This window comes from Phyllosticta citribraziliensis, assembly GCF_038025025.1.
Source record: "Phyllosticta citribraziliensis strain CPC 17464 chromosome Unknown J3D65scaffold_8, whole genome shotgun sequence".
Lineage (NCBI taxonomy): Eukaryota > Fungi > Ascomycota > Dothideomycetes > Botryosphaeriales > Phyllostictaceae > Phyllosticta > Phyllosticta citribraziliensis.
In genome coordinates this window covers 1,170,746-1,196,310 of record NW_027117345.1, presented here as the reverse complement: position 1 = coordinate 1,196,310, position 25,565 = coordinate 1,170,746, and the positions used below count along the sequence as shown (strand labels likewise).

At 55.5% G+C, this 25,565-nt stretch overlaps 10 protein-coding genes and 1 non-coding gene across 11 annotated transcripts; 8 read left to right on the top strand and 3 right to left on the bottom strand.

Moving 5' to 3' along the window:
* Positions 1–91: 91 nt before the first annotated feature.
* J3D65DRAFT_630052 (uncharacterized protein) lies at positions 92–676 on the top strand. The gene has a single exon (XM_066800794.1). The coding sequence runs from the start codon at positions 110–112 to the stop codon at positions 464–466; it is 357 nt and encodes a 118-aa protein (XP_066653822.1). The 5' UTR covers positions 92–109; the 3' UTR covers positions 467–676.
* Positions 677–692: 16 nt separating this feature from the next.
* Positions 693–1,459, top strand: J3D65DRAFT_630049 (uncharacterized protein; the record flags this gene model as incomplete). The annotated part of the gene is made up of 1 exon (XM_066800792.1): positions 693–1,459. A coding segment is annotated over exon 1 (283 nt), but the record flags the coding sequence as incomplete, so codon positions are not given.
* Positions 1,460–1,825: 366 nt separating this feature from the next.
* J3D65DRAFT_630046 (uncharacterized protein) lies at positions 1,826–3,310 on the top strand. Its single transcript, XM_066800791.1, has 3 exons — positions 1,826–2,431; positions 2,496–2,628; positions 2,679–3,310. Exons 1-3 carry the CDS (start codon positions 2,169–2,171, stop codon positions 3,045–3,047), a joined length of 765 nt encoding a protein of 254 aa, XP_066653820.1. The 5' UTR covers positions 1,826–2,168; the 3' UTR covers positions 3,048–3,310.
* A 441-nt stretch (positions 3,311–3,751) lies between these two features.
* J3D65DRAFT_555748 (interferon-related developmental regulator-domain-containing protein) lies at positions 3,752–5,140 on the top strand (the record flags this gene model as incomplete). Its single annotated transcript, XM_066797241.1, has 2 exons — positions 3,752–3,957; positions 4,015–5,140. The coding sequence occupies 2 exons, from the start codon at positions 3,752–3,754 to the stop codon at positions 5,138–5,140; spliced, it is 1,332 nt and encodes a 443-aa protein (XP_066653819.1).
* Positions 5,141–7,414: 2,274 nt separating this feature from the next.
* On the top strand, positions 7,415–8,828 carry J3D65DRAFT_669206 (putative GPI anchored dioxygenase; the record flags this gene model as incomplete). The annotated part of the gene is made up of 4 exons (XM_066803173.1): positions 7,415–7,673; positions 7,764–8,103; positions 8,198–8,505; positions 8,563–8,828. 4 exons carry the CDS (start codon positions 7,415–7,417, stop codon positions 8,826–8,828), a joined length of 1,173 nt encoding a protein of 390 aa, XP_066653818.1.
* Positions 8,829–11,932: 3,104 nt separating this feature from the next.
* J3D65DRAFT_t96 lies at positions 11,933–12,013 on the bottom strand. Its single transcript has one exon. It is a non-coding gene; the product is annotated as a tRNA-Ser (tRNA).
* A 3,049-nt stretch (positions 12,014–15,062) lies between these two features.
* On the top strand, positions 15,063–16,906 carry J3D65DRAFT_604510 (major facilitator superfamily domain-containing protein; the record flags this gene model as incomplete). Its single annotated transcript, XM_066798276.1, has 3 exons — positions 15,063–16,206; positions 16,254–16,582; positions 16,634–16,906. 3 exons carry the CDS (start codon positions 15,063–15,065, stop codon positions 16,904–16,906), a joined length of 1,746 nt encoding a protein of 581 aa, XP_066653817.1.
* A 1,767-nt stretch (positions 16,907–18,673) lies between these two features.
* Positions 18,674–19,610, bottom strand: J3D65DRAFT_437995 (putative 4-carboxymuconolactone decarboxylase). Its single transcript, XM_066796240.1, has one exon. It carries the CDS (start codon positions 19,321–19,323, stop codon positions 18,721–18,723), a length of 603 nt encoding a protein of 200 aa, XP_066653816.1. The 5' UTR covers positions 19,324–19,610; the 3' UTR covers positions 18,674–18,720.
* Positions 19,611–19,897: 287 nt separating this feature from the next.
* On the bottom strand, positions 19,898–21,170 carry J3D65DRAFT_630026 (Intradiol ring-cleavage dioxygenase). Its single transcript, XM_066800790.1, has 3 exons — positions 20,767–21,170; positions 20,354–20,718; positions 19,898–20,302 (listed from the first exon to the last, which is right to left on the bottom strand). The coding sequence occupies exons 1-3, from the start codon at positions 21,018–21,020 to the stop codon at positions 20,031–20,033; spliced, it is 891 nt and encodes a 296-aa protein (XP_066653815.1). The 5' UTR covers positions 21,021–21,170; the 3' UTR covers positions 19,898–20,030.
* A 182-nt stretch (positions 21,171–21,352) lies between these two features.
* On the top strand, positions 21,353–22,816 carry J3D65DRAFT_630022 (carboxy-cis,cis-muconate cyclase). The gene is made up of 4 exons (XM_066800789.1): positions 21,353–21,629; positions 21,712–21,820; positions 21,887–22,360; positions 22,408–22,816. Exons 1-4 carry the CDS (start codon positions 21,366–21,368, stop codon positions 22,764–22,766), a joined length of 1,206 nt encoding a protein of 401 aa, XP_066653814.1. The 5' UTR covers positions 21,353–21,365; the 3' UTR covers positions 22,767–22,816.
* J3D65DRAFT_630020 (Alpha/Beta hydrolase protein) lies at positions 22,817–25,117 on the top strand. The gene has a single exon (XM_066800788.1). It carries the CDS (start codon positions 23,128–23,130, stop codon positions 24,907–24,909), a length of 1,782 nt encoding a protein of 593 aa, XP_066653813.1. The 5' UTR covers positions 22,817–23,127; the 3' UTR covers positions 24,910–25,117.
* Positions 25,118–25,565: the final 448 nt, after the last annotated feature.

The window sequence follows — 25,565 nt, the reverse complement described above, 5'->3', positions numbered from 1 at the left end:
TTTTTGGACATCTTCATCGTCTCCACACCCGGGCTTCATGGCCTTTTGAGCGCGCATGAGGAGAGTATTTTGGTGCGCTGCAGGGTGCGTGGGTGACTCTGTTCGGCAGATGCCGCACTTCTTTTGCTCGACGTCCTTTTGCCTGATGGGTTTGCTGCGAGGCTTTCCAGAGATGCTTCCCTCCTGCATGATGGCATTTGCACAGACCAGTAGCTTCTTGATCCACATTTCCCAGGAGCTTCTTGTTGGTGCCCAGTTTGCGGCAGCTTTGGGCCTGCGGAGGTTTGCTTTTCTGTTCGATTTGACGAGTTGCCAAAAGCGACCTGTTTTTGCTTTTCCGCAGGCCAGATCCGTCGCCGCGATGCTGTATCAGTCCCATAATTCGACAGACCACTTTGTCGGAGGTAATCTCTCAGGAGAGTCACACGCAGACGAGCAGCCTCCAGTCACACTGCATACTTTTTGAGAGATGTTAAAAATATGTTGCTAGCGTGGTGAAGCCGGAAAGCTGGCAATTTGTTTCCGGATCCACGCCAGGGCTCAACACTCTCATGCACGCAGAAAGCCTTGTCGATATAGAGGGCAACATTTCTCTAGAGCAGTTGCAAAGGATCAAAGCGTGCAAACATCACTGAGGGTGGAGGCTTGGTGGAAAAAGCGTACGACAAAAGGAGAGAGACAAGGAAGAATGTTCTCACTCTTTGAGTTGCTTTTCATGGGTCAAGCCCCAAACCGCGAACGCCGTGGTCGTGTGTGCCACTGCTTTTGCTACCAAGCTTCCGTCAGTGGAGCTTGGGCGCTTTTCTTGTATGTGGTTTGTACATGTTGCGCTGAGACCGCCATGGTGGAGCACCAAATCCCAGTGCCGTACCCGACGCCTTGGTTCTTGGACACTGGTTCCAAAATGATGGGTCAGGACATCAGCCCGACAGTCCGGGACAGAAATAAATCATGTCGTCGCCTTTGCCTGCATGACTCGTCCTCTCTCGATGAAGTGAATTGAGCTGCACAGTGTTCAGTGTCCAAGGACGCGTACACAAATACGATAGACTCTGACGCCATGTTTTGAAGAATGCCCGTGAAACGGTTCGCTGCCGAAGCTGGTGTTGGCTGTAACCGTGCGACGACCTCTGGATTGCACGGATAAAAGGATGATTGAGACCCAAGGCAAGTTCCGTGGTCGCCAGCAAAGAGGTGATCCGGTAGGTCAACAGTTACGGCCCGGCGCGAGTCGAAGGACAGCGGGCCACAGGGGGCAGTTGCCGCTCTGTGTCGATTTGGACCCCAAACCCCCCACCAAATGATCCAAAAACTCCTGGCCTTGCACGGCTTTTGGACAAGGTGGGTCCCGCGACGAAAGTGTGGTGCTTCTGGCCCGACGCTTTGAACCGGCTCCGGTGTTCCTTAACAAGATCTCCGGTCAGTCTTGCCGCCAAGAAGTTGGAGAAAAAGAGCCGAGTCCGAAGCGTGGCCCTTTGAAATAGAGTACAAAGCCGTGTCATGAAACATGTCGGCTATGTCATGATGATCCAATTTTGGCCATGCAACATCTGAGGTCAGCCAGCCGCTGCTGTGCTCAAGTCGAGCCAGGAACCGCCTAGGTGCCTGGCAATGGCAGGGGCATGAGACTATTCTTGGGTCAGTTCCGGGGGTTCGGTTTCGGTTCCCCAGAGATCTCGCCTTTGACGAATAATCAAAGGCCGTGTTGCGTGACCACATGGAGGACGATCACGATATCCAAGCCTGACCTGTGCAAGGCCGAGAGTCTCATTTCTCACGGTGCTGCTGCATTGCGGGGAGGCCGACAAAAAACACTGTGATTGCCAAAGATTTGGTGACAGGCGGCGTCTCCGAAGCTTTGCTTTCCTTGGTAATTAAGAGAAAACCAGGCCAACGGCTTGGTGCTCCCACGTGTGTAAGAAATTAGTTTCGCTGCGTGCGGCACAGCTTGTCAATTAGGGAGTTGCTTGGCCCTTCCTTCCTTCGACCCTATCAACGGCTCCCGGCCTCTGGTCGTCTTTGGGGACAGAACGCTAGGTCTGTGCTAGCGGGGCGAGCATCCAAAGCGTGGAATGCTAGTCTCGCTCAATGTGGCCCGTTTGAGATGTTCTTGGACCACAGAAACGCCAGATTGCGTCTGCGCAGGGGTTTGGTCAAGCAATACATAGATGTGGACTCGGAAGCCAGTGTCAAAACAAAGGCTTGCAAACAACACATCAGACTTGGATGTTTCTTTTTACTACTGGGTTGCATTGAGCGGGGCATTTGTACTTCTGCTTGTGGCGCATTTGGAGAAATCCCTCGGGCACCTTTGCTACCTTTGGCCTCTGCATTTTCCGGGCTACCAACTTGAGGCGCGGAAATCCCTACATCAAAGGGTTGGATGGTACCACTCCGACGGAGCCTTCGAAATTCGACCCCAAACCCCAAGGTGAGTGACAGCCTCAAGACTTTGTCCGCGATTCGGGATCTGACGCGATTTTGGCATCAAACAGGATTGCTGGATGCCGCATATCTTTCGAGTTCACCATGAAGCCGTCATCTCAAGAGCGTCCAGACTCGCCTATGCAGTCAACCGCTAGGTTGTCCCTAGAAAACTTGAGGGCGCACGAAGCGAGCTGTCCAACGGTAAAGAGTAAAGCCCCGCCATGGCAACAACACAGCTAACGTAAAGTTAGACGGACACCCACTACGCCGAGTACCTCGTGTTTGGAGAGCGGAACCACGAATTCTACGAGGAGCTCTGCAGGGGCTGTTGTGATGGATCACTCCCCGAGGTCGGAGACGCAGTGCTTGTACCCAGTCGGCTTAACGATTTCTTGAAGATGGAGCCGGGTCCAAGGTCATCGTCGGAGACACCGCTGCGGAGATATGTGACGATAGGCGCCGGCGAAGACCCCTTTCCGTTGTACGCGAAGCGGGAGATGAAGTCGATGCATATTCGGACAGGCAGCATGAGCAGCGTGGAGCTCAGAAGAGATGCGGCACAGCGGATAGACCGGGATCTCGAGGGAATGCAGGGTGAAAAGGACCCTAGGATGGCATGATTGCGCGAGGACAGTGCAGAGCGGAAATGGGCCGCGGTGTTGTCGAAAATCTGCTACCACTGGAGGGGAACCAGATGATGGTGTCGGAGATGGACTTGAATGCGGACATGATACCCAGAGAGTGGAGACGGACGGGAGTGGGGAGAGGAAGAGAAGAAAGGAGGAGCCAGACGATGCTTGGGTCGCCGGGCGAACAAAGCACGTGACTATGAGATCATCAGCAGAAATCCATCACAACTGTCTGATGACTTCATCACCGAGTGGATGTCTGAGTCCAGTGAGTCCAGTCGCGTTGGACGGGTTTGCAACGTGCTGTTGGGGCTTGGCCACGGCGACACGGGTACAGGTACGAGGTTGTAGTTGGACCGAGGGCGAGAGGCTGCAGGGAGTTGACGGGAACGAACGAGCGAACCGCCTTCAGCTGCAGTAGGCAGACCTTCGCTTCAGCACCTGCACCACCACAGCCTTTTCGCCATGCAAGTACTGACTGTACCTCTCCCAAACTTGCAATCCATGGACTACCACGCCACCGTCATCCCCCAACGTCACTTGGTCAAAACTACAATCCTCCTCTTATTAATACTGCGACAATAGCCGCCTCTCCGCGAACCTCGCCACCTCACGCACGCTCCGCTTTCTCTGCTGCCTGAACCTCCCACTCACCACTCACCACCCCATCCTCGCAACTTTTCGCAACCCGAAACATGCCAGATCTCGACCTTCGTCGCCAGGTCCTCGAGAGCGGCAAGACCGTTTCTCGCAAGGCCCGCGCAAAACAACTCTCGGGCGCCAACTCCAAAGCCAACTCTGCTGCCAACTCGCCCGCCGCCTCTAGAAATGCCAGTAGAGCCGCCAGTCGCAACGTATCTGACGAAGAAGAGGCCAACCTTAGCGATGAGACTTCCATGAGGTGATCCTTTTGCGCCTTCGCCCGCTTGCTGCGTTGCTAACAAATTTTGACTCACAGCATGAACTCGATCGATGACGTCGTCGCCGCCCAACTTGAATCGTCGCCAGAAGCCTGGAAGGCACTCCTCGAAGACCGCATCACCGAAATACTGGATCGCAAGCGAAGCAGCACCGATGGTCGCGCGGATACTCTCGCAGCATTCTGCTATTTGCTCAAGGTCCATTATGCCTACGAGGAGATTGATCGCAAGGTCGCCGAACTCGTCCCTGCAATCCTCAAGAGCCTCAAGTCGGACTCGAGCGAACGCGAGACGCAGAATGCCTTGAAGGCGATCGAGCTTACGCTCATCACCGTGCCTTCCGATGATTTGTACGATACCGTCGCGGGGCCGATCAAGCGCATCATCGAAAACTCCGAGTCCTCGGCCCTGAAGGTCGCGGCTCTGCACACACATGGGATTGTTACTTTCTACGGTGGCGCGTCGTCGGATGAGGCAGAGGAGGTCATGGACTTTTACCTGTCTATTGCCGAGTCTGACGGGTACTCCATCGAAGCAGGCGACGATGGCGCCGTGGTCACCGCCGCGCTCGAGGAATGGGGATTCCTTGCGACGCTACCCGACGACCTAGAGCACGTATGCGACATCGCCATGGAAGTGTTTGTCGAACAGCTCAGCTCCTCCGACCTGGACGTTCAGGTTGCCGCTGGAGAAGATATCGCCCTGCTCTTTGAAAAGTCGCTCGGAGAAGTAGACGACGCCGATGAAGAAGTCGAGAACGAGGTTGAAGATCCCGATATCCCACGTGGTGGACCAAGATTTTTCAAGCGATATTCCGTCTACCGCCGCCAAGATCAACTACAACACACTCTCACAGCTCTTGCAACCACCAGCCACTCGGTCGGACGAGTCGCGCAGTCCGATCGCAAGCGTATGCGCTCCAACTTTTCCGACATCTTGAACACCGTCGAATATCCTACGCGCGGACCCCGGTATAGCACCGCGCTCTCGAGTTCTGGTCGCAGCTACGGAAGTCGCATGCAGGTCAAGATTGGAAAATCGGGCGAAATGAGCATTGACAAGTGGTGGAAGCTATTTCGACTCAAGGCGCTGAGACGCGCTCTCCAGGGTGGCTTCTTGACCCATTACGAGAACAATGACGTTGTCTTTGAGAGTTTACCGTAAGATGCCAAACGACGCAAGAAATGGCTGAAGCTAACAATCATTCAGTGTCATGGTCGCGAAGAGATCGCGTCGCTCGTCCATGGACAAGAAGACGAGCAGAGGGCTATCCAAGTGGAAAGCTAATGCCGCCCAAGATTACGACTAGAATGACGGCTTACGATACGATGGCGTTGGGGGTTCTGATGTTTGCGCGATTCTCAATTTCTTTTGGTTCCTGACCTGGTCTTCAATTTCAGATTCCCCCACCTTGCCTTTTCTTTTTCTCTGGCATCAAGGCATGAAAGACCACGCATGAAATATCTCGACTTTGCTCAAGAAGGCTACAGGTTCGCAACGCCAAGGTCATCACGGCGCAACGGGCCTCTTCAATCCGTATAGATCGTGAGATCCCATAGCAAATCAAACCGATATCCAACTACATCAAGTGTGCCGATGTTCGAAGCCAAGAATCTATGTGGTGTTCAGCGAGGGTCCCTTGCCTTTTGCCGTGTACCCGGCCAAGAAAGCTTAAGTCGTCGACCATTGAACCTCACCTGGCTGGCACCAAACGATCCCTGATCGTTTTCGCCGTCGATACCAGGGCGGTCCGGGCTCTCGGCCTTCAAAGCAGTACCCCTTCGGAGTTATCGACAGTACGCAGGAGATCTCTGAGAACCGAGGACGGGAGTGGCAAACTGGAAATGAAGGCGCCTATAAAGAGTCAATAGTCTCCCATGCCCTGCTCAGTCCAGTTGAACTTTGTGAGAAATGCGCAACAGCTCGCCCTTCGATCAAAATTTTCCATGGCACCCAGGAGAAGCTCTGGGTCAGCAAAGACGGGCGAACGTGGATTGGAAACCTCGACTCGACCATCTCCGCGGAAGCTCAATCAAAAAGGTCTCCATTAGTCGTGCCTGAGTCCATACCTCGGGCTGCAACCGACCTCGGTCTCCAATATGGCGAGGTACCTTCGGCAATTCCAGGGACTTGCCGGAAACCTCCCTGTGTGACAGCAGCACGCAATGCCACGCACGTCTCGAAGCCACATCGTCAAAGCCACCCCGCAAAACACTGCGCTCGACGCCTTTTTCAGGACGGCACATGCCATCGAGACTGCCGGCCAGCGGCTGGAATGGCGGTTCGTCCTAGCGCAGGATGGAGGCGGTGACGCGCATTAGCAATGCGCCTCCAGGTCATTGGTCTCGACTATCGGAAAAACTTCAGAAACACTCCCCAGGCTTTGATGGACTAAAGAGATAAAATGCGATAATGCAGTGTCCTCCAAAAGTAAAGTAAGAGTTTTGTCGCCGGCTTTTTGAAAACCCCAGAAGTTATCCGCTCACCAACAATTGCCTCAACGTGCTGTCATCCCTCATCCGAATGGTCCCTCATCCGCGTGGATCTGTATAGCCGTCCGAACTTGCTCAATCGAGGCTCTTAGAGGCTGATCCTGCGGCGCTGTTTCGTCTCTACGAAAAGATATCTTGGCGTAAGGCTGTCTACACTACGCGCGAGAAAGATGGCTGTGGTCGAGACAGTTGTACGCGCAAGCAAGTGCTGCCGCTTTGACGCCTTTTCGTGGGGCTCGGCGAATCAAACGCTCTCCCATTCAACGATGTTCGCCGCAGAAGGAAAGGAATGACGCGTTGCACTGATCACATTACAACGGCCCCAGATGATTGGTTCTGCACCCCAAGATGGGCCTATTTCTCATCTTGGCATTTCTACTCGACGGCACTGAATTTTGAATAGGATTGGAATACGCCGTGGAGCAAAAGTCCATGATCAAGGCAATTGAACTTTGGAAAGAAGATGGAGGTGCTGAGTTCAGGCCCCCTACAAAATCGGAAAGAGCAACTTGATCTGTGCCATCGGCGCGAATTGCACGCTTCCTGATGAACTACACTCATGCAGCCTCGACCATGGACACCACAGTGTACAACCAGATCGGCATTCCCCAACGTGGACCTCTGGCGCATTCTGTCCAATGGGCAGCGTTGCATTCCAAATGTTAGGTCGGCGACTTTACGATTAGGGGCGGTGCCCGGCCCACCGCCCATGGAAGCGTACGACGACAAGTGGCCGGGGGGGTACGTATAGTCGAGATGGCTCGAGCACCACCAGCAAAACACAGGAGCAAGCAGAACGCCCACGAACAATTATAAAGAAGGCTTTGGAAATGAACGAGACGACGATTTTTTCCATCATCCGCTCAGCTCCAGCCCAGTCTTTTTTTTCCTCCAGAAAAACGAGCGATTTTACCGCGTTGATTTTAAGTCATCTTTGCTCACCACCATGGTTCAAATTTCCAAAATCACTGGCGCGCTCACTGCTGCCGCGCTCTTCGCCTCGGCTGGTGCTCATCCAGGAGAGAAGCACGACCATGATATCGTCAAGCGTCAAATTGCTGCCCGCGAGCACATGGCTTCGCACGCAAAGCGTGGCCTCGACAACTGCGCCTCCTCGCCCAAGGCCCAGCAACTCAAGGCCCGTTCAATTGCTCGTCGCGCCCAGGTGGCTCAGCAACTGCGCCAGAAGCGTGGAATTACTGCCAGTATGTCAAACCCGCAACGGCAAAATGAGAGACGAGAAAAGAGAATGAAAAAGGGAGAGGAGAACAAGAATATGGGCTAATGTCAAACAGAGCCCAAGAAGTTCCGCCGCGACCTCGCAACCCTCGAAGAGTATGAAGCCATCAACCACAACATGACTGGCATCTCGAACTACGACGCCCAAACGGATGCAAACATCATCTTTGGTGGCAACACCAGCTGCATTCTCGCGCCCGAGGTCACCGACGGACCTTACTACGTCACGGGCGAGATGATTCGGAAAAATGTCAAGGAGGACCAGTACTCGGACGGCGTGGACTTGTACCTCGAGGTGCAGTACGTTGACGTCGAGACCTGCGAGGGTGTGCCTGGCGTCTATGTCGACATCTGGAATGCCAACGCTACGGGTGTCTACTCTGGAATTTCCACCAGGTAGGCCTTCCTCCGTCTTCTTACACATCAATGTAGGAAAAATGGCCCAGGGGACTGCTCGAGAACAAACGGAGAACTAACGGTGGCATCGCAGCGGCAACTATGCAGCCGACGGACTCAACAGCACGTACCTGCGCGGCATCCAAGCGACGGACAAGGACGGCGTCGTCGCCTTCGAGACCATCTTCCCCGGCCACTACGACGGACGCGCGACGCACACGCACCTTCTGGCGCACATGAACGTCACGGTGCAGCCCAACAACACCATCACGACGACCAACAACATCACGCACATCGGACAGGTGTTCTGGAACGAGGAGCTGCGCTCCGCCGTCGAGGCCGTCTACCCCTACACCACCAACACGCAGGCCGTCACCTCCAACTCGGAAGACATGTGGGATAGTGCGTTTTTCTCCTCCTGTGGTCGATATAAAGTAGCTAATGATCTTACCATCACAGTCGTCCAGGCCGGCACCACCTACGACCCCTTTCCCGAGTACGTGTACCTCGGCGACGAGGTCGACGACGGCCTCTTCGCTTGGATCCAGATCGGCATCAACACGACGGCCAACTACATCGACGACGACTACTACAGCGTTGCGGCGTACTACCAGGCTGACGGCGGACACGAGAACGAGGACTCGGCCATTGGTGGCAGTGGCATGGGCGGCGGCAACGGCACCACAAATGGAACCATGCCCAGCGGCACGCCCAGCGCTGCTTGAGCGTTACGCCTTGAGAGGTGAGGCAGCAGGATTGCCTCATCATGTGGAGATTGTGTTGATAGACTTGGGGTCAGGTTGCCCTGGAGGTGAACAGGCGGACATGACGGCGTTTGCTTTCATATATTATCAGACATTTGATTTCGGTTCAAGGTATCCATCTCAAAAAAATTCAGTGGCTTCATTCAACAACAAATCCAAACACTGCGCATTTGTGCTTGACAGGTTTGACCAAAATCAAATTATGCCCCAGAAAAGCACTTCAACACCCAGCATCCAGATGAAGTCGCTCCCATTAACAGATCATTAGCATACGTACTGACACCCAACCGCTCGACCAGGATCTTCATGAAAAGCAGTATAGAGGAGGGTATCGAAACAAACAATACCTCCTCACACTGCGGCTGCATCCAGGGAGCATTCGTCCACAATCACAGCTGCGCCTAGGATGCTGTTGTCCGCTACCGCGATTACTTAGCAGGACGTCTCACCCACCGAAGACAACGCCGGTCAATGTGTTGGCCCAGATGGTTCATGGCAGAGGAATCAGCCAGTCCTACTACGTTTGCCGTTGAGAACAAGCGACTTGGAGCTCGGTATATCAAAACAACCTCCCGAAGGCCTGCTAGTCAGGAGATGCTCGCTGAACCGTTCGAAGTGGCATTCGAACAGGTGTTTGTCGCTCAGCTAGAGCCGGGAGTGCCGCGCCCCGGAAGGATAAAAGACAAGCACCACCCGACCGACGCTGAGGAGCAAGCGGCTTTCTGATATGCTTCAAGGCTGGAATACCCAGTGGACTGGAGACCGGCCCAGAGTGGCGGTCCAATCGATGAGATGACGCCTCAACATGTGATTGACCAGTGGGAAGACGAGTTCCCCAAGTTGGTGGGCGATTTCCCCATGACATACGAACAATGACAAGCCAATGGAGAGTTATAGTTCACTAAACTGTGGTGGTTGCAGCACATCATTGCGGACAATAGGGGATCGGAAACCAAAGAGGAGAAGAAACTGCAAGGATTCGCAACGGAATTCGTTGCAGTTGAACGTTGAAAGGAGAAAGAGCCAACGGAATCACGATCACACAGCCGCAAGAGGGCGGCAGTGGAGAGGACTGTGTCGAGTGGTAAATAAATTGGTTGCGGCACATAATGACCTCGCTCAACCCAACTGGACGACAGTACTAAAAGGGTATGCAGACGATCTCTGGTGGTGATGGAAGCACTGGTTCCTGTTGAACGCATGCATGCCATGCGACAACTCGAAGCGTGTGGCAGAGCGCATCTCAGTTCCACACTGCATCACGTATAGACCTCACAGCAGCCCAGGAGCAAGTGAGCAATCCATCAGGAGGCGGTATGGTTGACTTCAAGACAAGTAACAGCCCTTAGCCATGCGGCTGGACTGATGGAGGCTGTCGTTCATCACCACGGTTGCACTCAGATATTTACCATTCTTTTGAAATCCATGGCGAGGCACTGCTGGTTCCAAAACATGTCGGTCAACACGCCGTATTCTCTACCCAAGCGACAGGTGTGAAAGTCAAGCGGATTATGGGCACTGACTCATCCGATCGAGTCCTTCGGGCAAGTGGGATGTACTGTAGAATTGTGTCTCTGACCAAGGGACGTCAATGTCGACAGTGGACTGTTACGCAATGGTGGAAGGCGCACTCTCGAAACCAAAGTGCCAGCAGTCGGGGGTCTTGTGGTGGATACGGTGCTACGAGGTAGGATATTCGCAATTCGCTTTCATAGACGGACGACGTGGACAAGCATGGCTCGTCGGCGACTCGAAAGGTGTGCTGTTTCGTACCATCTGCTTCCAAGTTTCTCTCCATCGGTTTAGAGGAAGGTTTGGTCTTTGTGGATGACCTATGCCTGTCAATAATACTAAAACAAGCAGAAATATGGCCCCGCAAAGAAGGTCAGGGGCGGCTCGCGAAGTAGCACGCTTGGCCTACGGAAAGAATGAAAGAATTGGACGCACTGAACCAGAAGGAAAGGCCGACAGGTGACTGGCGACAATGCTGTTGGATGAAGCGCATGGAAAGTGAAGGACAGCGCTGGAAAGGAGTCCAGTAGAACGGGACAATCAATGCACAGCGCAGATGGACAAACATGCAAGGCTCAACAAAACAACAGAAGACAGTGACAAGATCCGGAGCAAAGGAAGAAGCAAAGACAAGAAGCGCCCGCGAACGAAAAATACAAGGCTGTCGAATCGAACCATCTCTTCCGATGCCCACCCATCCTGACTGTCGAGCCACCAACGCACCCACTCCCCCAGTCCCAATCACTCCACGCCTCCTGCTCCACCTCGCATTCTTTCGCTGCCCACGGCAGACAAATCACAGATTCATCAGCGCGCCCAGAACCTATAGTCCTCGGCCTCGCTCACGCGCACAGTAGAGCCTGCCTGCCTACCCGGCGAAAAGGAGCATCTCACGTCCCTCGCGCATGCGCACATCGCGGCCTTCGGAGATGAAGCGGACAACAACGACGAAACGGCGGGCCGGCAGCCGCACGCAACAGCTTTACCTCCTCTTGCCGTGCTGTGCTGCTGGCGAGGATGAAGCCGTCACGGTCCTCGGGGAAGCGGGGCAAAAAATGATGGAGAATGCAGGACCTGAACTGGCCGCGTGACTGTTGCTGCCGTGAGCTGTCGCGCTCGCGCGCGGCTGCGGTCCAAAAGGCCATCCAAGCGCCGGAAAAACGAGGCGAGCAACAAAGGACGAGTTCGTTCGGACGACGGTTTGCTGCACGGTCTTCATCTCCCCATTACGGCCTTTTCGTTCGGTGCCGACGAAAGAAGGGCGAAGGAGCTCGTCGTTCGTTTTTCGACCGAGTGCCGATGCGGCCCCCGTCTCCTAGACTGACAACAGACCGGCTGACTCCCTTGCATTTGCTCGCTTCGGTAACCCGTTTTGACGTTCGCGGTCGCCCTTTTGTGTTTGTGTTCGTCTCACCAAAAAGGTCGGTGCTGGGGCCCGCTTACAGCTAACCCGCCCCCTTAGGTCCCCACCCCTCCACAACACCACCAATTCAACACCCACAACCAACAAAAGACAAAACCAAAAAGGAAAGTGCGCAAGGCACACAAGCTGTCGACGCCTAAGAGATTCGAACTCTTGCCCCCGAAGGGAATAGATTTCTAGTCTATCGCTATAACCACTCAGCCAAAGCGCCAAAGATGAAAAGCTTGCCAGCTTGTACAATACTTATATGTAACAAATAAAACAAACAAAGCCCACTTCTCAGATTGAAGGTCATGTTGAAGCTGGGCAATGACATCACAGAAGGTGGCGACTTGAAAAATTTTGCGTTGGTCCCTGACCCCTGGCCTCGTACCTGTGGTACGGAACAAAAGGTTCTGACTAAGAATTGCGCAGCTGTGTAGGTTCAACTGACTCGTCGACGGATTTGGAAACAGGCATGATTCCAATTCCAGTGATGACGAGCTTCCAGTGGTCTGGTGATGGTCGAAGTTGATGATTTGACGATGATTTTGACGGTGATTTGTGGTCGAAGTGTCTCTCTAAATCATCTCATGGGGTTCCGTTCGACATTCAAATGCCAACCGCACCTGGATTGACGGGAAACTAATACACTCTCAGCATGTACAGGGTAGAGATATCATTGGAGATGGTTTATACATAAAGGTACAAGGAGCGAACATGAAATTGAAGCGAACGTCGAACCAAACCCCAGGATCAAAGAACACACTTTGCTAGCACCTACCACGTGGTTCTGGACTTGCCAATGGATGTAAAATGGTAATCACGGTAGGGACCTTCGTCAGAGGCTGAGAAGACGACGGATGTGGCGCCGTTGCCCATCGCTGCGTGGTTCAGTAAACAAACATCGCAGGGAGGGAGCCCAGGAAATCTCTGTCTTCATGACGTCGAAGGGCGGACAAAAAGTGGCCAGAGTATCAGGTACACGTCCGACCTGTCCCTGATCTCCAGACGAGGCGTGAAGTTAGTTGTTGGCGGGGGGCTGCCAAGGTAATGGTAACAAGAACCGTGGAATTCCGATTCCGACAAGTGTTTCGTAACATGGCGTTTTTTCGGCAAAACAACGTCACGATCAATGTGCCGCTCTCTGCCGACCGATGCGAATCGACGAGGCCGTCAAAAGTGGACGCAATGCAGGAGAACCAACCTACCGTGAATTCGCACGTTGCGACCCAATTATGAGTCGTTTGACCGCTGCGAATATCATCCTCTGCCGCGCTGCAGGTGCATCAGCGAAATCGGCTCTCACGTGTCCCAGTCAGAGTTTTAAAGGCGCATAGACTCCAACCCCATGGGCGACTGACTCCGGAAAATGGTGCCATCGTGGAGAAGTCGACTGCGGGCGTTACCCCTCGTTTGGGGAAGAAGAGTGTGAGAAGCTCCGCCGAAGGGCATCAAGAATCGACATGCAAGATCACACAACATGTTGTTGAGTGTCTCGTGTCCTCAACGGCGGTGTGCGCAGCTGCGGGCCTGTTCGAACTCTAGGATGACGACTCCGACCCTTGCGACCTTGCGACGTGGCCGTGGCCGAGAAAGGAGCGGCGCCGTCTTTCGTGCAGGAAGGCCAAAACAGCCCCCAAACGTGGGTTCGCGCGCAACTCCTCCGGGGAAAGCAAAGGAAATGAAGATGGGGTTGGCAAATATCGGCACTTGCCCACCTGACGCGTAGGTAATGGTCGACGGCCTCCTGCTGGTTTTTTGAGAGCGACTCGGCCAAGAGGAACGGACTGACGTCACGCGGTGGATGCGTCGGCTGAGATTGCCACCACACGGTCCAGTGCCAATAGGGCGAATGGCTGTGTTGGCATACGGAGACGAACAGCTGCTGCTTACAGCTCTTGTCGCGAGTCCTCTCGCTATGCTACGAGACACACAGTCTTCGCGTTTCCCCAGGCTGCGCGGTGTGGCTGGGGAATATGGAGATATGCGCAAAACATGGAGGAAATGAGGAGTTGCTGTGGGCTCCCCATGGGCGTTGCGAGCACAGCGTCAGGCAGTAGGTCCGGAGTCGCTTGGTGAGCAAGCCCCATCAGCCCACAAAAGACCCCTACAGCACTGTGCGAGAAGTGGCATGGTAGGGGGTTAGCGGGCGTCTAGATTGCTGTCTTTGCGTTTTCGCACCTCCACAACAGGGCCGGAGAACAGTCGAGAGCGAAGTTTCGTCTCCAAGAAACGTCGTGACCGTGAAAATTCCTAAGCAGCCGCCGGGAGGATGCTATACTTGGACACCTGGGGTTCTGGGGAGCGTGGCGGAGCTGTCCTTGCCGACCGGCATCGCATTTTGAACGATCACAAGGTCCTGCCGAATGCAGGCCGGCGGCCTCGACTGTTCCATCACGCTAGAGTCGTGAGAAGATCATGATAAGGTCGTGGTGTAAAAGCACGAACGGGAAAGGCGTCTGCCGTAGCAACGTCTAGGACAGGGAGCGAGAGACGCAGCAACTGCATTGAGCAGCGGCACGGCGGAAGGCGTCTTTTTTGGCAGGCCCACAGCGTGTCCTGCCTTGGCACGTTCCAGGAGCGGCGTAGTTCTAACGACAGAAGGCGTTAGCCGATGACAGAGAGTCGTTTGATAGAGTGGGAAACAGGTGTCGTCCTTGGTCACCTTTATGAGATCGGCCTGAGAATTCTGGACTCTCAAGTCCGCTGGCCTTGGGACATTCCATCTCTCCTTGCAACAAGTGCGGCTTCCAGGACTGGGTTCGGGTGCTGCCGCCCTGCATCAGGCTCGAGATCTGGTTGTTGGATCGTCTGATCAGCATGAAATGCTCAGACGCAGATGGCTGACATAACCGTAAAGGTGCTTAGAAGAGTGCTTGGGCTTCGGCACCATTGCGGCGGACAAGTGTAAAAGGCCCACCGGATTTGTCGGTGCCGAGTCCTCGATCCACCTGCCATCCGGCGTCAGCCAATGCTTCCCGAGAAGCGTCCGCAGTGGCCAGATTCGCGCCCGCGGTGGTGGATACAGCGAACGCCGTTGCCGCCCCGGTTGGCAGTGACCTTCCGACTGCCACTCGAAGCTGGGACGTCATCGGGGGACCTGACCATGGCCATGGCTGTCGACTTTGATGCCCGCTCGCAAAAGTCGGGAGAGCTGAGAAAGCTTGCCTCCTTTGGTTTCCGCCCTCACCTTATATATCTTCTTCCTCCCAGGACTCCCCCTCTTGGATCGTCTGATAACATTCCCCTCAAGGCCCATCTCGTTCAATATTAATACCATGGCGCCTCAGAACAAGGCCGAACCAAACAACGGCAACGAAGTGTCCTGGGTGGAGCAACACAACGCCGACTCCTCTCAGACCTCGAGCGACAACGGAATGCCGACAACCAAAGGCCACGGGAAAGTCAGGGGCCGCGTCGCTGGCGGTGTGTACCTCGAGGCCGTCAACGCGGAGGCGACCACGGGCACCGGCCATGGTCCCCTAAAAGAGGTGGAATGCGACATGCCTCTTACATACACCGAAATCGTCCACAAGGATGGCGAGGAGTTCGTCCTCCTCACGTTTGCGCCCGGCGACAAGGAGAATCCATTCAACTGGCCCAACGCGAAGAAGTGGTTCATGTCATGGCTGCTCTGTCTCATGACGCTCACGATTGGTCTGGCAACGACGGCGTACAGTTCCGGTATCAGCAGCATGTGCTCGGATTTTGGCGTCTCAGATGAGCTCGGCCAGTTGGGTCTGTTCTTCTTCAACTTCATCTGCGCCATGTCTCCCATGTTTCTGGCTCCGTTCTGTGAGCTGGTTGGTCGCAAGGTCATTTACGTGGGAGCCTACTGCTGCTTCTGCATCACCTTCATCGGTCTGGCCCTCGGCAAGAACATTGCAACAATTCTCGTCATGCGTGCCTTCCTGGGTCTCTTTGGCTGCGTCGGCACCATCCTCGTCGGCGGTACCTTTGATGACATGTTTGAGCCCAGGGAGCGCTCGCGCGCCATGGCCCTCTTCTCCTACGTCGCAATTCTCGGCACGGTCGGCGCTCCCATCTACGCCGGATTCATCGACGAGACCATTGGCTGGCGCTGGATCGAGGGTATCCAGGGTCTGTCCTGTATTCCTCTCCTCATTGTCCTCGTCATCTTCTTCCGGGAGACTCGCGGTGGCGTCACGCTCGCGGCACGTGCGAAGCAGCTCCGTGCTACGACCAACGACCAGCGCTACAAGGCCGAGCAGGAACTCATCGCCAAGGACATTAAGCAAATGCTCAACGCTTCCTCGGTCAAGGCCATCAAGATGTTGGCATCCGAGGGTGTCGTCTTGGCTTTCGGTCTCTGGATCTCGTTCGCTTGGTTCTTGACCTTCCTGTTCTTGTCGGTCATTCCCATCACCTTCCAAGAGAACCATGGATGGAGCGAGGGTATTGGTAAGTTTTCCACTCACACTTTGATGACGTCCGCTAACGAAGCACAGCTGGTCTTCCGTACATCTCGCTCTGCCTTGGCACCACCATCGGATACGGCGCCAACTTCTTCCAGATCAAGAGGTACGAGGCTCTCGTCAAGGCGAACAACGGCCAGGTCGAGCCCGAGGCCCGTCTGTATGGTGCTCTCTTCGGCGCGCCCTTCCTTCCGATCGGTCTTTTCATCTACACGTACACGCAGTACGCGTTCGTCCACTGGATGGGTCCCGTCGTTGGCCTGGCACTCATTGCCATTGGCATCTTCTTCATCTTTGAGTCGTGCTACTCCTTCACTGCCGACTGCTACGGCACCAACTCTTCGTCTGCCATTGCTGGACAGGTAAGCTGAGCCTTGTTTTCCGACTCATGACACAATTGCTGACTTTGGTAGGGTCTTATGCGTAACACTCTCGGTGCCGTGTCGCCGCTGTTCGGATCTCAGTTCTTCCACAACCTGGGTTCGCAGTGGGCTGGCCTTTTGCTCTCGCTCGTTGCCGTCCTGTTGACGTTCATCCCCTTCGTCGTGTACAAGTACGGCCCTGCCATTCGTGCCAGGTCCAAGCTTGCGCAGAGCACTGCTGCGTCCGAGGAGGCGTCCGAGGAGGAGGTCAGCGAGATTGAGGATGAGAAGGCAGGCGCTGAGCTGTCGGTTCCGCAGCACTAAAGGTGCATGCCACGACGATGGATATGTTGATCAAGTTTTGATTTGTTGGCGAGGCGTTTCGCGGCGCATTCGCCCGTTTTCTTTTGTCGCATGAATTTTGGAGCGAATCTTGGAAGGCATACTTCAGCATCGCGTTTGGATTTAATGAGTTTTATGTCGCATTGTACGAAAGGGGCTTCTTCAAGAAGTTGTCGGGTGGGAAGAAGAAAAATCAAAAAACCACTCACCTCGAAAAGGATTACAACTCACTGGACGTGACGGGAATCTTGAACAGCAGCAGAATGGAAAGGCAGACGAGCCATGTCACCTCACGCGTACGCGCCCGAAGCAGCTGTCAGGCAGGCTTTAGTATTTTGCTGGGAAAACGCCCGAGCGCGCGTGCGGAATCAGTATCCCATGGGCGGGTTTCCCAAATCAGGATGCCGCCTGCAACATCATTACTCACAAGACGTCGGAGTGTGAAGGTGACGAAGCTGTATGGGGAAATTGGGGGGCCAGGCCAGCCCCGTGGGGGAGTGTGCGCGGTGGTCCACCCAAAACCGGCCGCCAAGACCGCCCCGGATGGCCACGACATGCCGGTACCAAAGCCGCTCACGACATTTTTCCTGTCAATTTTGCCGGAAGGCCTATTACGGCGTCGAGTCGGGTCGTGTGATGGTTCGGTTGGGGCCTTTTGGCCGTTGGGCTCGTGGGTTTTTACGCCGAAACGCCGCAGCCGGTGGGACTAGAACCTCTTCGCGCGAGGCTGCCGGTGATACGAGTCGGCCGACCAGGTGAGCGGTGAGAAGAGACGATGGAACTTCCTTGCTTGTGATGGTATCCTGGGCGAAAGAATCAATCTTGAAATTGAGACCAGCGAGCAAGTCCATCTGGTGAGGGCGAGTTGAAGTTGAGGTGGTGAAAGAGCGGGAAGCTTTGGTGCAACGTCCCTTGGAAGGGGTAACAGGCGGCGATTGCCGCGAGAAGACTGCACTCATCGCGGAGCCGAACGAACTTCTCGTCCACGGCATCCCAAAACCTGACAGCTGACCGCTGCGCACTGTCTCCAGGCCAATTTCTACACCGGACTTGTCTCAAGGAAAACAGGGCCTCAAGTCCGACACTAAGTCAACAATGTCCAGCAACTCGAGCAGAACGCCTTGATCGTTGGCCTCCTTCATCGAATCGATCTCGGCGCCTTCGACCACGTCTCCGATTTTCAAAGACGCCAAAGGCAGGCTTGTTGGCATCTCTCCTCGCGGCAGCTTTTCCCGAAACCGCTTATGCATCTCCAACAAATCATGACATGATCTCAGTACTCGTCAGATTTGTCTGCTGTGCCGCAGATTTCACAGAGCCGCCGAAGGTCCAATCCTCACGTCACTGGCCGCCAGAGCCATCCAAAACTTGGAAAGCTCAGGTGAGCTCACTTGAAAGCCAACGAGGCGAATGGCCGAGATACAAAGTAACTTGGTCGAAGGGCGATGTTCGGGCAGGCGCAGTGAAAGGCCCACACACGATCGAAATCTCCATGCGGCATCCATGGCCACCCTCCTTGAAGTGGATCAATCACCTCGTGCTCACAACTTGCCTCAAGCCACTGACAGTCAAGTCTTTCAGCCAACGCCGTTGCTCAATTCTTCAGATCCATCAAGAAAGACTTCTTTACATGGCAACAGGGAATTATCTCGAATCCAAGTGCAAACTTGATATGAATCTCTCAAGCATAGGACCTTTGTGACTACCGCCAAGCTGACATATCTCAAAGACACCCAACCCGTTTCAGAAACAAGCCATCCCCGGCTCCAACCAGCGTCATCTGAACGGTACCTCTCCTACGTCGCCTCTGCTGGCACCTCCATCGGCTGTCCATTACACTCACCGATATCCAGCGTCAACAGCACACGACTGACACAACAATACGCGCTCACTGCCACCGTCAACTCGACACACTGCCTATCATCGAACCACCTCCTCAACTCCTCCCATACCTCATCATTCACACCCTTCCCACCCCCCAACCTAACAACCTCATCTGTAAGCGCAAGCACCGCCCTCTCCTTCTCCCCCAACCCCTCGACCTCCTTGCCAACCAGCCCATCCACCCCTTCACCCTTCAAAACCCACTCCAGCGCCGCCCTCCGCACGCCCGCCAGCGCCGCGAGTCGCGCGTGCGCCCGCCACTCCCACACCGCTCCCGTCAGAGCGCCCACGCGCGCCACGGCCAGCTCCAAGTGTGCGTCTGACAGCGTCGTCGCGCTGCGGATGGCGCCGAGGAAGTGGTTCCACCCGTCGGCCAGCGGCGGCGAGTGCAGCAGCGCCAGGTCGAGCGGGATGAGCGGGCGTGGGTGCCGGCGCTCGGCGATGCGCGCGTAGATTTCTTGCGTCGATGCGGGCGAGGAGGGTGGGGGTGTGGACGGCGCGTAGGGGAGGCGCATTTTGGCTGGCTTGGTCGTCGTTATTGCCTTCTTGCTTTGTTGTGCAAGGGAAAAGAGGATGGGGGTGAGCAAGGGGTGAGCAGGAGCCTTGATTCGGTTCGAATAGCTAACGGCTGACCGAAGCGCTCTGCTCAGCAATGAGAAGTGTCAGTGTCACCTCGCCAGCAAAGGAGTTAATGGAGGGATCACTTCTCGCCGGAATACGCCAGATATGCTCCAATTGAACGCGCAAAACGAATCCGAATGTCCCCGTTGACGATTGATTTCGGGATCTCGCAACGGCAGTGTTGCGTGTCGTGTGCTCAAGTTGTCGAGCTCAGGCACCGCAGCTCAACTTTTTAACCAACAGATCCCAAGGCGGGGCACACTGCGGGGCACCCATGACCAGCTGCAGGGACACTGTTGCGGCGCTAGGGGTCCGCACAGGAGCTCGAATCGCGGCACCTGTGCGCGGCAAAAGGCTTTTCCAGATAATCTGACCAGAGCAAGAGCATGGCGCGCATTGATCTGCTGCCATTGAATACCCCCTGGCGAAAGCGTTCAACCAACCACATCACACACGATCAAATCCAAAATGCAGTTGTGGTTGATCATGGCTAATTCATTCAAAGCGCTTCATGCGGCGCGTATACAAGACCTATCCCAGGAGAATATTCACAGATCCAACAAAACGCCCAAATTCAAAACAGTTGCAGATGCTTCCACGTCTACAATTGCGACTTTGCTGATGCATCCTTTGGTGCCAGCGTGACGTTGTACTCGAGATCCAGCTCGGCCTTGGGGTCGTTCTCGCGCGGCTTGAAAGAGACGACGAGGTCGTCCTTGACTGCAAACACCGAGTCGTCGACCAAGTGCGGGTCGTCGTCGGGGTAGAGCTGGGTGACGACGGGCTTGTAGTCGGGGTGGCTGACCATCAGGTGGATGTGTGCGGGCCTCCAAGGGCTGCGGTCAAAGAGACGGAGGAGAACGCCGGCGGGGCCTTTGCACAATTAGCGCCTGTCCAGGTTACCATTTCAAGGCAGTAACTTACCGTCAGTCGGCAGCGAGTAGGCAGTAGGCTTCAAGCAGTAGTAGTGATATTCGCCCTTCTCGTTTGTCCTGAACTTTCCGCGGAGGTTCATGTCCGTCTGGCCCTCAGGGTCTTGGAAGTCGTATTTGCCATTTGAGCTTGCTTGCCAAATGTCGACAATGGCGTTGGAGATGGGCTTCTTGGTATCGAGGTCGATGACACGGCCGTGCATCAGGGCAACATGGCCGTTGTGGGTGCAGTCGATGATGCTGGCGCCGTTCTCACGGAAAGGAGCCCGGGGGCTCCAGAAAGGGCCGAGAATGGTGGAGGAGGTGGGAGTTTCGCCAGTTTCCGAAATGTGCTTGTTTGCGATTTCGTCGACGAGGCTGAAGCATGTTAGAGTTGTTCGAAGAATGATTGGTGGTGTCCCTCACGATTCAAGACCGATGACGTCGCAAATACGATGCGTCTCGTTCCTCTTCTCGTTGCTCATCTGTCCGCAGGCGTTGACGAAAGCCACACCGGCCATCCACTCCTCGTTGGTCAGCTCGACTTCGCGAGCAAAGTCGTGGATGTGCTTGACCATGGCGCTCAGGACGAACCTGGCCCTGGGCGGGCAGGCAGGACCAATGGCGTTGATGACATTGCTGGTGAAGTTGGGGTCGAAGCGGTCTTGCGGCGAAGGCATGGTGACTGTGGAGATGGTGGAAATGTACAATTGACGAGGTGCGAGAGGACAGGAGGCGATGATTGAGTTGGATCCATCTTGACGGCCACAGGATCTTATACAGAGGACAGGAGGAGCGTGGGCGGCCAACGGCAGATGGGTCGGCTGATGGTTCACCAGAGGCTGGAGGTTAGGTTGCCGTTGAGGATCCCGGGCGCCGGCACCGCCCCGCACTCTGCTGCCCCGCGGGCGCCCCCAGACTCGACAACGTCGGGCCTGCCATTGGCTGCAGCGGGCCCCTCCAACAACCGATGGCAGCTCCCGTGCCCGGGATAATGTCTCTTCCTGCTACATGTAGCCTGGCCTATGGTATCAGCCACGGCATGCATTTCTCACGATGCTCTTTTGCCCGCCAGCCTCCCGCGAATGCGAATCTCACGCTCCCTCCAAAACGCCCTCTCAGTCTCACCAGCCGTAGCCAAGATGCCAAAGCATCACCTGATGGTTGGGACGTGGACCCGGCCCGGAGCCATCTTCACCTTCGAATTCGACGACGCCGCCTTGACCCTGAAGCTTGTCAAGCGGTCTGAAATCCCGCACCATGAACCGATCTCCTGGATGACGTTCAGCGTGAGTCCCCGCTCTCCTGTTCCCTGCAAGTCTCTCCTGATCTCATCGTTTCGGTCCCTGACGTGCCCTTTTTGGAAATCAGCACGACAGAAAGCAAATCTACGGTGCTTCCATGAAGACATGGTCCAGCTACACGGTTAAGAGTCCCACCGACATTGTCCAAAGTGCCTCCCATCCCATTGCTGGTCATCGTATGTTTACCCACCAACAATCTCTCTTCTGCGTCGCCTGATCAGTTTGTCTTTTTCTTTGCACAGCGCTTGCTGCCAACAACGACACCAACACACGCGCCATCTTTGTCCTTGCTGCCCAGAAGCCACCATACAACGTCTACGGGAATCCGTTCTACGACTACGCTGGCTTCGGCAACGTCTTTTCTGTCAACGACAATGGCGCTCTCAAGGAAAACGTCCAAAACTACGAGTACGAGCCAAAGACGGGCATCCACGGCATGGTCTTTGACCCTACCGAGACGTACTTGTACTCGGCAGACTTGCGCGCCAACAAAATCTGGACTCACAAGAAGGACCCGCAAACAGGCCAATTGACCTTGCTAGGCTCTTTGGAAGCCCCCGACCCTGGAGATCACCCGCGGTGGGTTGAAATACACCCCAGCGGAAACTATCTCTATGTGTTGATGGAGGCCGGTAACAATGTTGCCGAATACGTCATTGACCAGCAGACACATCTGCCCGTCTTCACGCAACGCAGGTGGCCGCTCATTCCACCAGGTAAGCTCGACAGACTCTGAAACTTGGTCTCAAGCTCACAAGCCCAGGCCTCAAGTATAACATCAAAAACTTTCGGGGCGACGTCGTTTTCCATACCCAGAGCGCCGACACACTGTTTGCGACGACCCGCTCAAACACGATAGGGGTGCCGGGATACATAAGCGCCTTCAAGTTGTCCAAGAATGGCCACATCGAGAGACAGCTGCTGCTGAATCCCACGTCGTCTAGCGGGGGACACTCGAACGCCGTTGCGCCGTGCCCATGGACGGATGAGTATATCGCCATCACGGACGACACGGTTGGCTTCATCGAGATCTATCGCTGGACCGAGGGCTGGCTGGGGCGCGTCGCGAGGTGTGAGGTTACGGAGCCTGGGTTTGGAATGAATGCCATTTGGTACGATTGAAAGGATGCAAGCTAGAAAGACAAATACAAATGAGGGTTTCTTAGCTGCGCGCCACATGAAGGTGAAACAAGAGTGCGGTGAAGCAACAGCTCAGCTAGTGCAGTGGCGGTGCGGCGGCTGAATGCACACCCGCCTCGTGGCGGAGACCCCAACACCCGACCCCTCTGCCGGCGGCCGCGGGGCTCTCTAGCTCGAGTCCGTGAAGACGTAAGCCGGGCAGTCGTTTCGGTTGCGATGAACGCGATCTTGCCATTGCGTCGACATTCATGCCTCTCTCCGTCTCCAAATCTCTTCTCTCAAATCTCTCGACACCCATTTGCTTATTCCGCGTCAACTGTTTACTTGCACTACCCCGCCCATCATGGCTCCCACCCCCGGCATCTTGTACGTTACCATGAATCCTCATAACGACCTCTCCTCGGACCAATTTCACGATTGGTACAACAATGAGCATGGCCCGACCCGTCTCCGCTTCCCGTACTTCCTCACCGGATTCCGCTACAAGGCTACTGACCTGGCAGCAGACAGCCGCGGTAGCAAGGAGCAGCCGGAGTGGATGGCCATGTACGACGTGGATGACTTGAACCAGCTAAACACCGAGTCATACCTCTCTTTGCGCGGGCCGCCGCTGAAGAGCGAGCGCGAAGCGGCAACCATGAAGAAGATTGACGTCAATAGAAAGTCGTATGACCTGATTTACGAGACCAAAAAGGAGGGGTACAAGAGCGCGGCGGAGATTCAGAGCGAAGGCCGAGAGCTCCCGTTCTTGCTAAGCGCCATCATCAAGCTCAAGCCGGGTGCAGATGCCGAGGAGTTTAACAAGTGGTACAACGAAGAGCATATTCCCCTGCTCACCAAGGTCCCTGGATGGCGCCAGACGAGGCGATTCAAGTCTTCCACGGTGGTCAAGCCGTTGGGTCCCCAGGATAAAATCAAAGAGGTGGAATACATCGCACTGCACGAGTTCGACAGCCAGGAAAATGTCGAAGGCCCAGAATTGAAGGCCTGCGCCGACACTCCTTGGACGCACAAAATGAAGTCGCAGTTCTTTGGCAGCTTCAATAGGCGCGATTATAAGCTCTACTACACCTTTGGCCCAGCGCCGCGCTACCTCTCTTCGCTGACGACGGGCTCTGTCGCTCCGTTCACGTCGCCGGATGGCCTCACGAAGGAGATTCCCGCCACTCCCACAACTCCTGGCGCCATCGAGTCGTACATTACGGCCCGCGATGGTGTCATTCTTCCCTACCGCCTTGAGGGCTCTCCCGACCCCAACGCGCCTCTCATTATCCTGTCCACGTCGGTAATGGTCGACTGGCACATCTACGATGCATTCCTGGCGTCGTTCCTCTCTCAACGCGCCAACCAGAACTACCGTATTCTGCGGTACCACACCCGCGGCCGTGGCGCCGCCGCAGGAACGCAACCAATCACAATTGACGTTCTGGCTGACGATATGCGCGACCTTCTCGACGCGCTTCGCGTGCCGCGCGCAGCCGCTGCCATTGGTGTTTCCCTCGGTGGAGTGTCTGTCCTCAACCTCGCTCTCAAGCACCCATCGCGTGTCGCCGCCTTTGTGGCCTGCGACACCAACGCGGCAGCTCCGGCCACCAACGCAGCTGCCTGGGACAAGCGGGTGGGCGTCGCCGAAGCACAGGGTGCGACGGCCGCCGAATACGGTGGCGCGGCGGGGATTCCAGAGCCGTGGCGATGGACAAGTGTGGGCAGCGTGTCGGCGGAGAGCGAGTCGGATGAGGTCATTGGCGAGAACCTCGCCGAGGAGACTATCAGGCGTTGGTTTGTCGACGAGTCGTTTGACAAGGGCGAGGTAGAGAGCCGCATCGAGGAGGTCAAGCGCGGCGTCGCGACCAACAGCCTCGAGGGCTTCAAGAAGGTGGTGCGCGCTCTGCACGCCTATGATGTCGCCGAGGAGATGAAGGGCAGCCAGGTGCCCGGCGCGTTCCTGGCCGGTGCGGGTGACGGCGCGGTGCCCAAAGGCATGCGCAAGATGGCCGAGACGTACGGTGGTGGGAAGGGCGCCTACTATGAAGTTGAGCATGCGGGCCATCTGCCCATGGTTGAGAAGCCAGACATCGTGGCTGGCTTTGTGACGGAGTTTTTGGAAAAGGTGCGAGAGGGCTAGCTGAAGGCTGAAAATACAGGCGGAGATGGCTTCGACGTTGGCAGTATCAATTGATAGATCTTGAACTCGGTCGTAGAATTCGTGGACGGCTACTGGCATCCAATCACAGAGGACCACTTGCTTCGGCAGGATTAACCGAAAGCTCGCTAGAGTTTTCCGGGCGGAACGACCCCCGACATTTGTCTGCGCCGCCTCCGCTGTCTCGACCCATCTCCACCAGCAGTGCCACCCACGTCGCCATTTTTTTTTATTTCTCCACTGCTTTCAAACTGCCGACCGCTGCCCCATCGCTAGAATCGCCATCGGCCTGTCCGTGGCCGCGCTGAGCCAGGAGGCTGTTGCGGCATGCGGCCTTGCATGACAGCACCGGAGAGGCGTCGACGCTGGTCTGTCGACAAGTCTTCTCAACCTCCAAGACCTTTCTTTTTTTGGATACCCCAGCGGAATCCATTCGCTTTGTGCTGCGCACGGTAATGAGGATCAACCGCTGGGACTATGCAGTCGCAAGTTCGTGAAGGGGGGAGGAGGAAGATTTACGTCTGCCCACGGACGACGCGAGTCGTGAAGCCAAGTCACCCGCCCAGTATGAATTCGCGTCGGACTCGCGCCTTTGCCAGTGGGGCTGGCCTTGATTGGAGCAATACCCAGGCCATGGA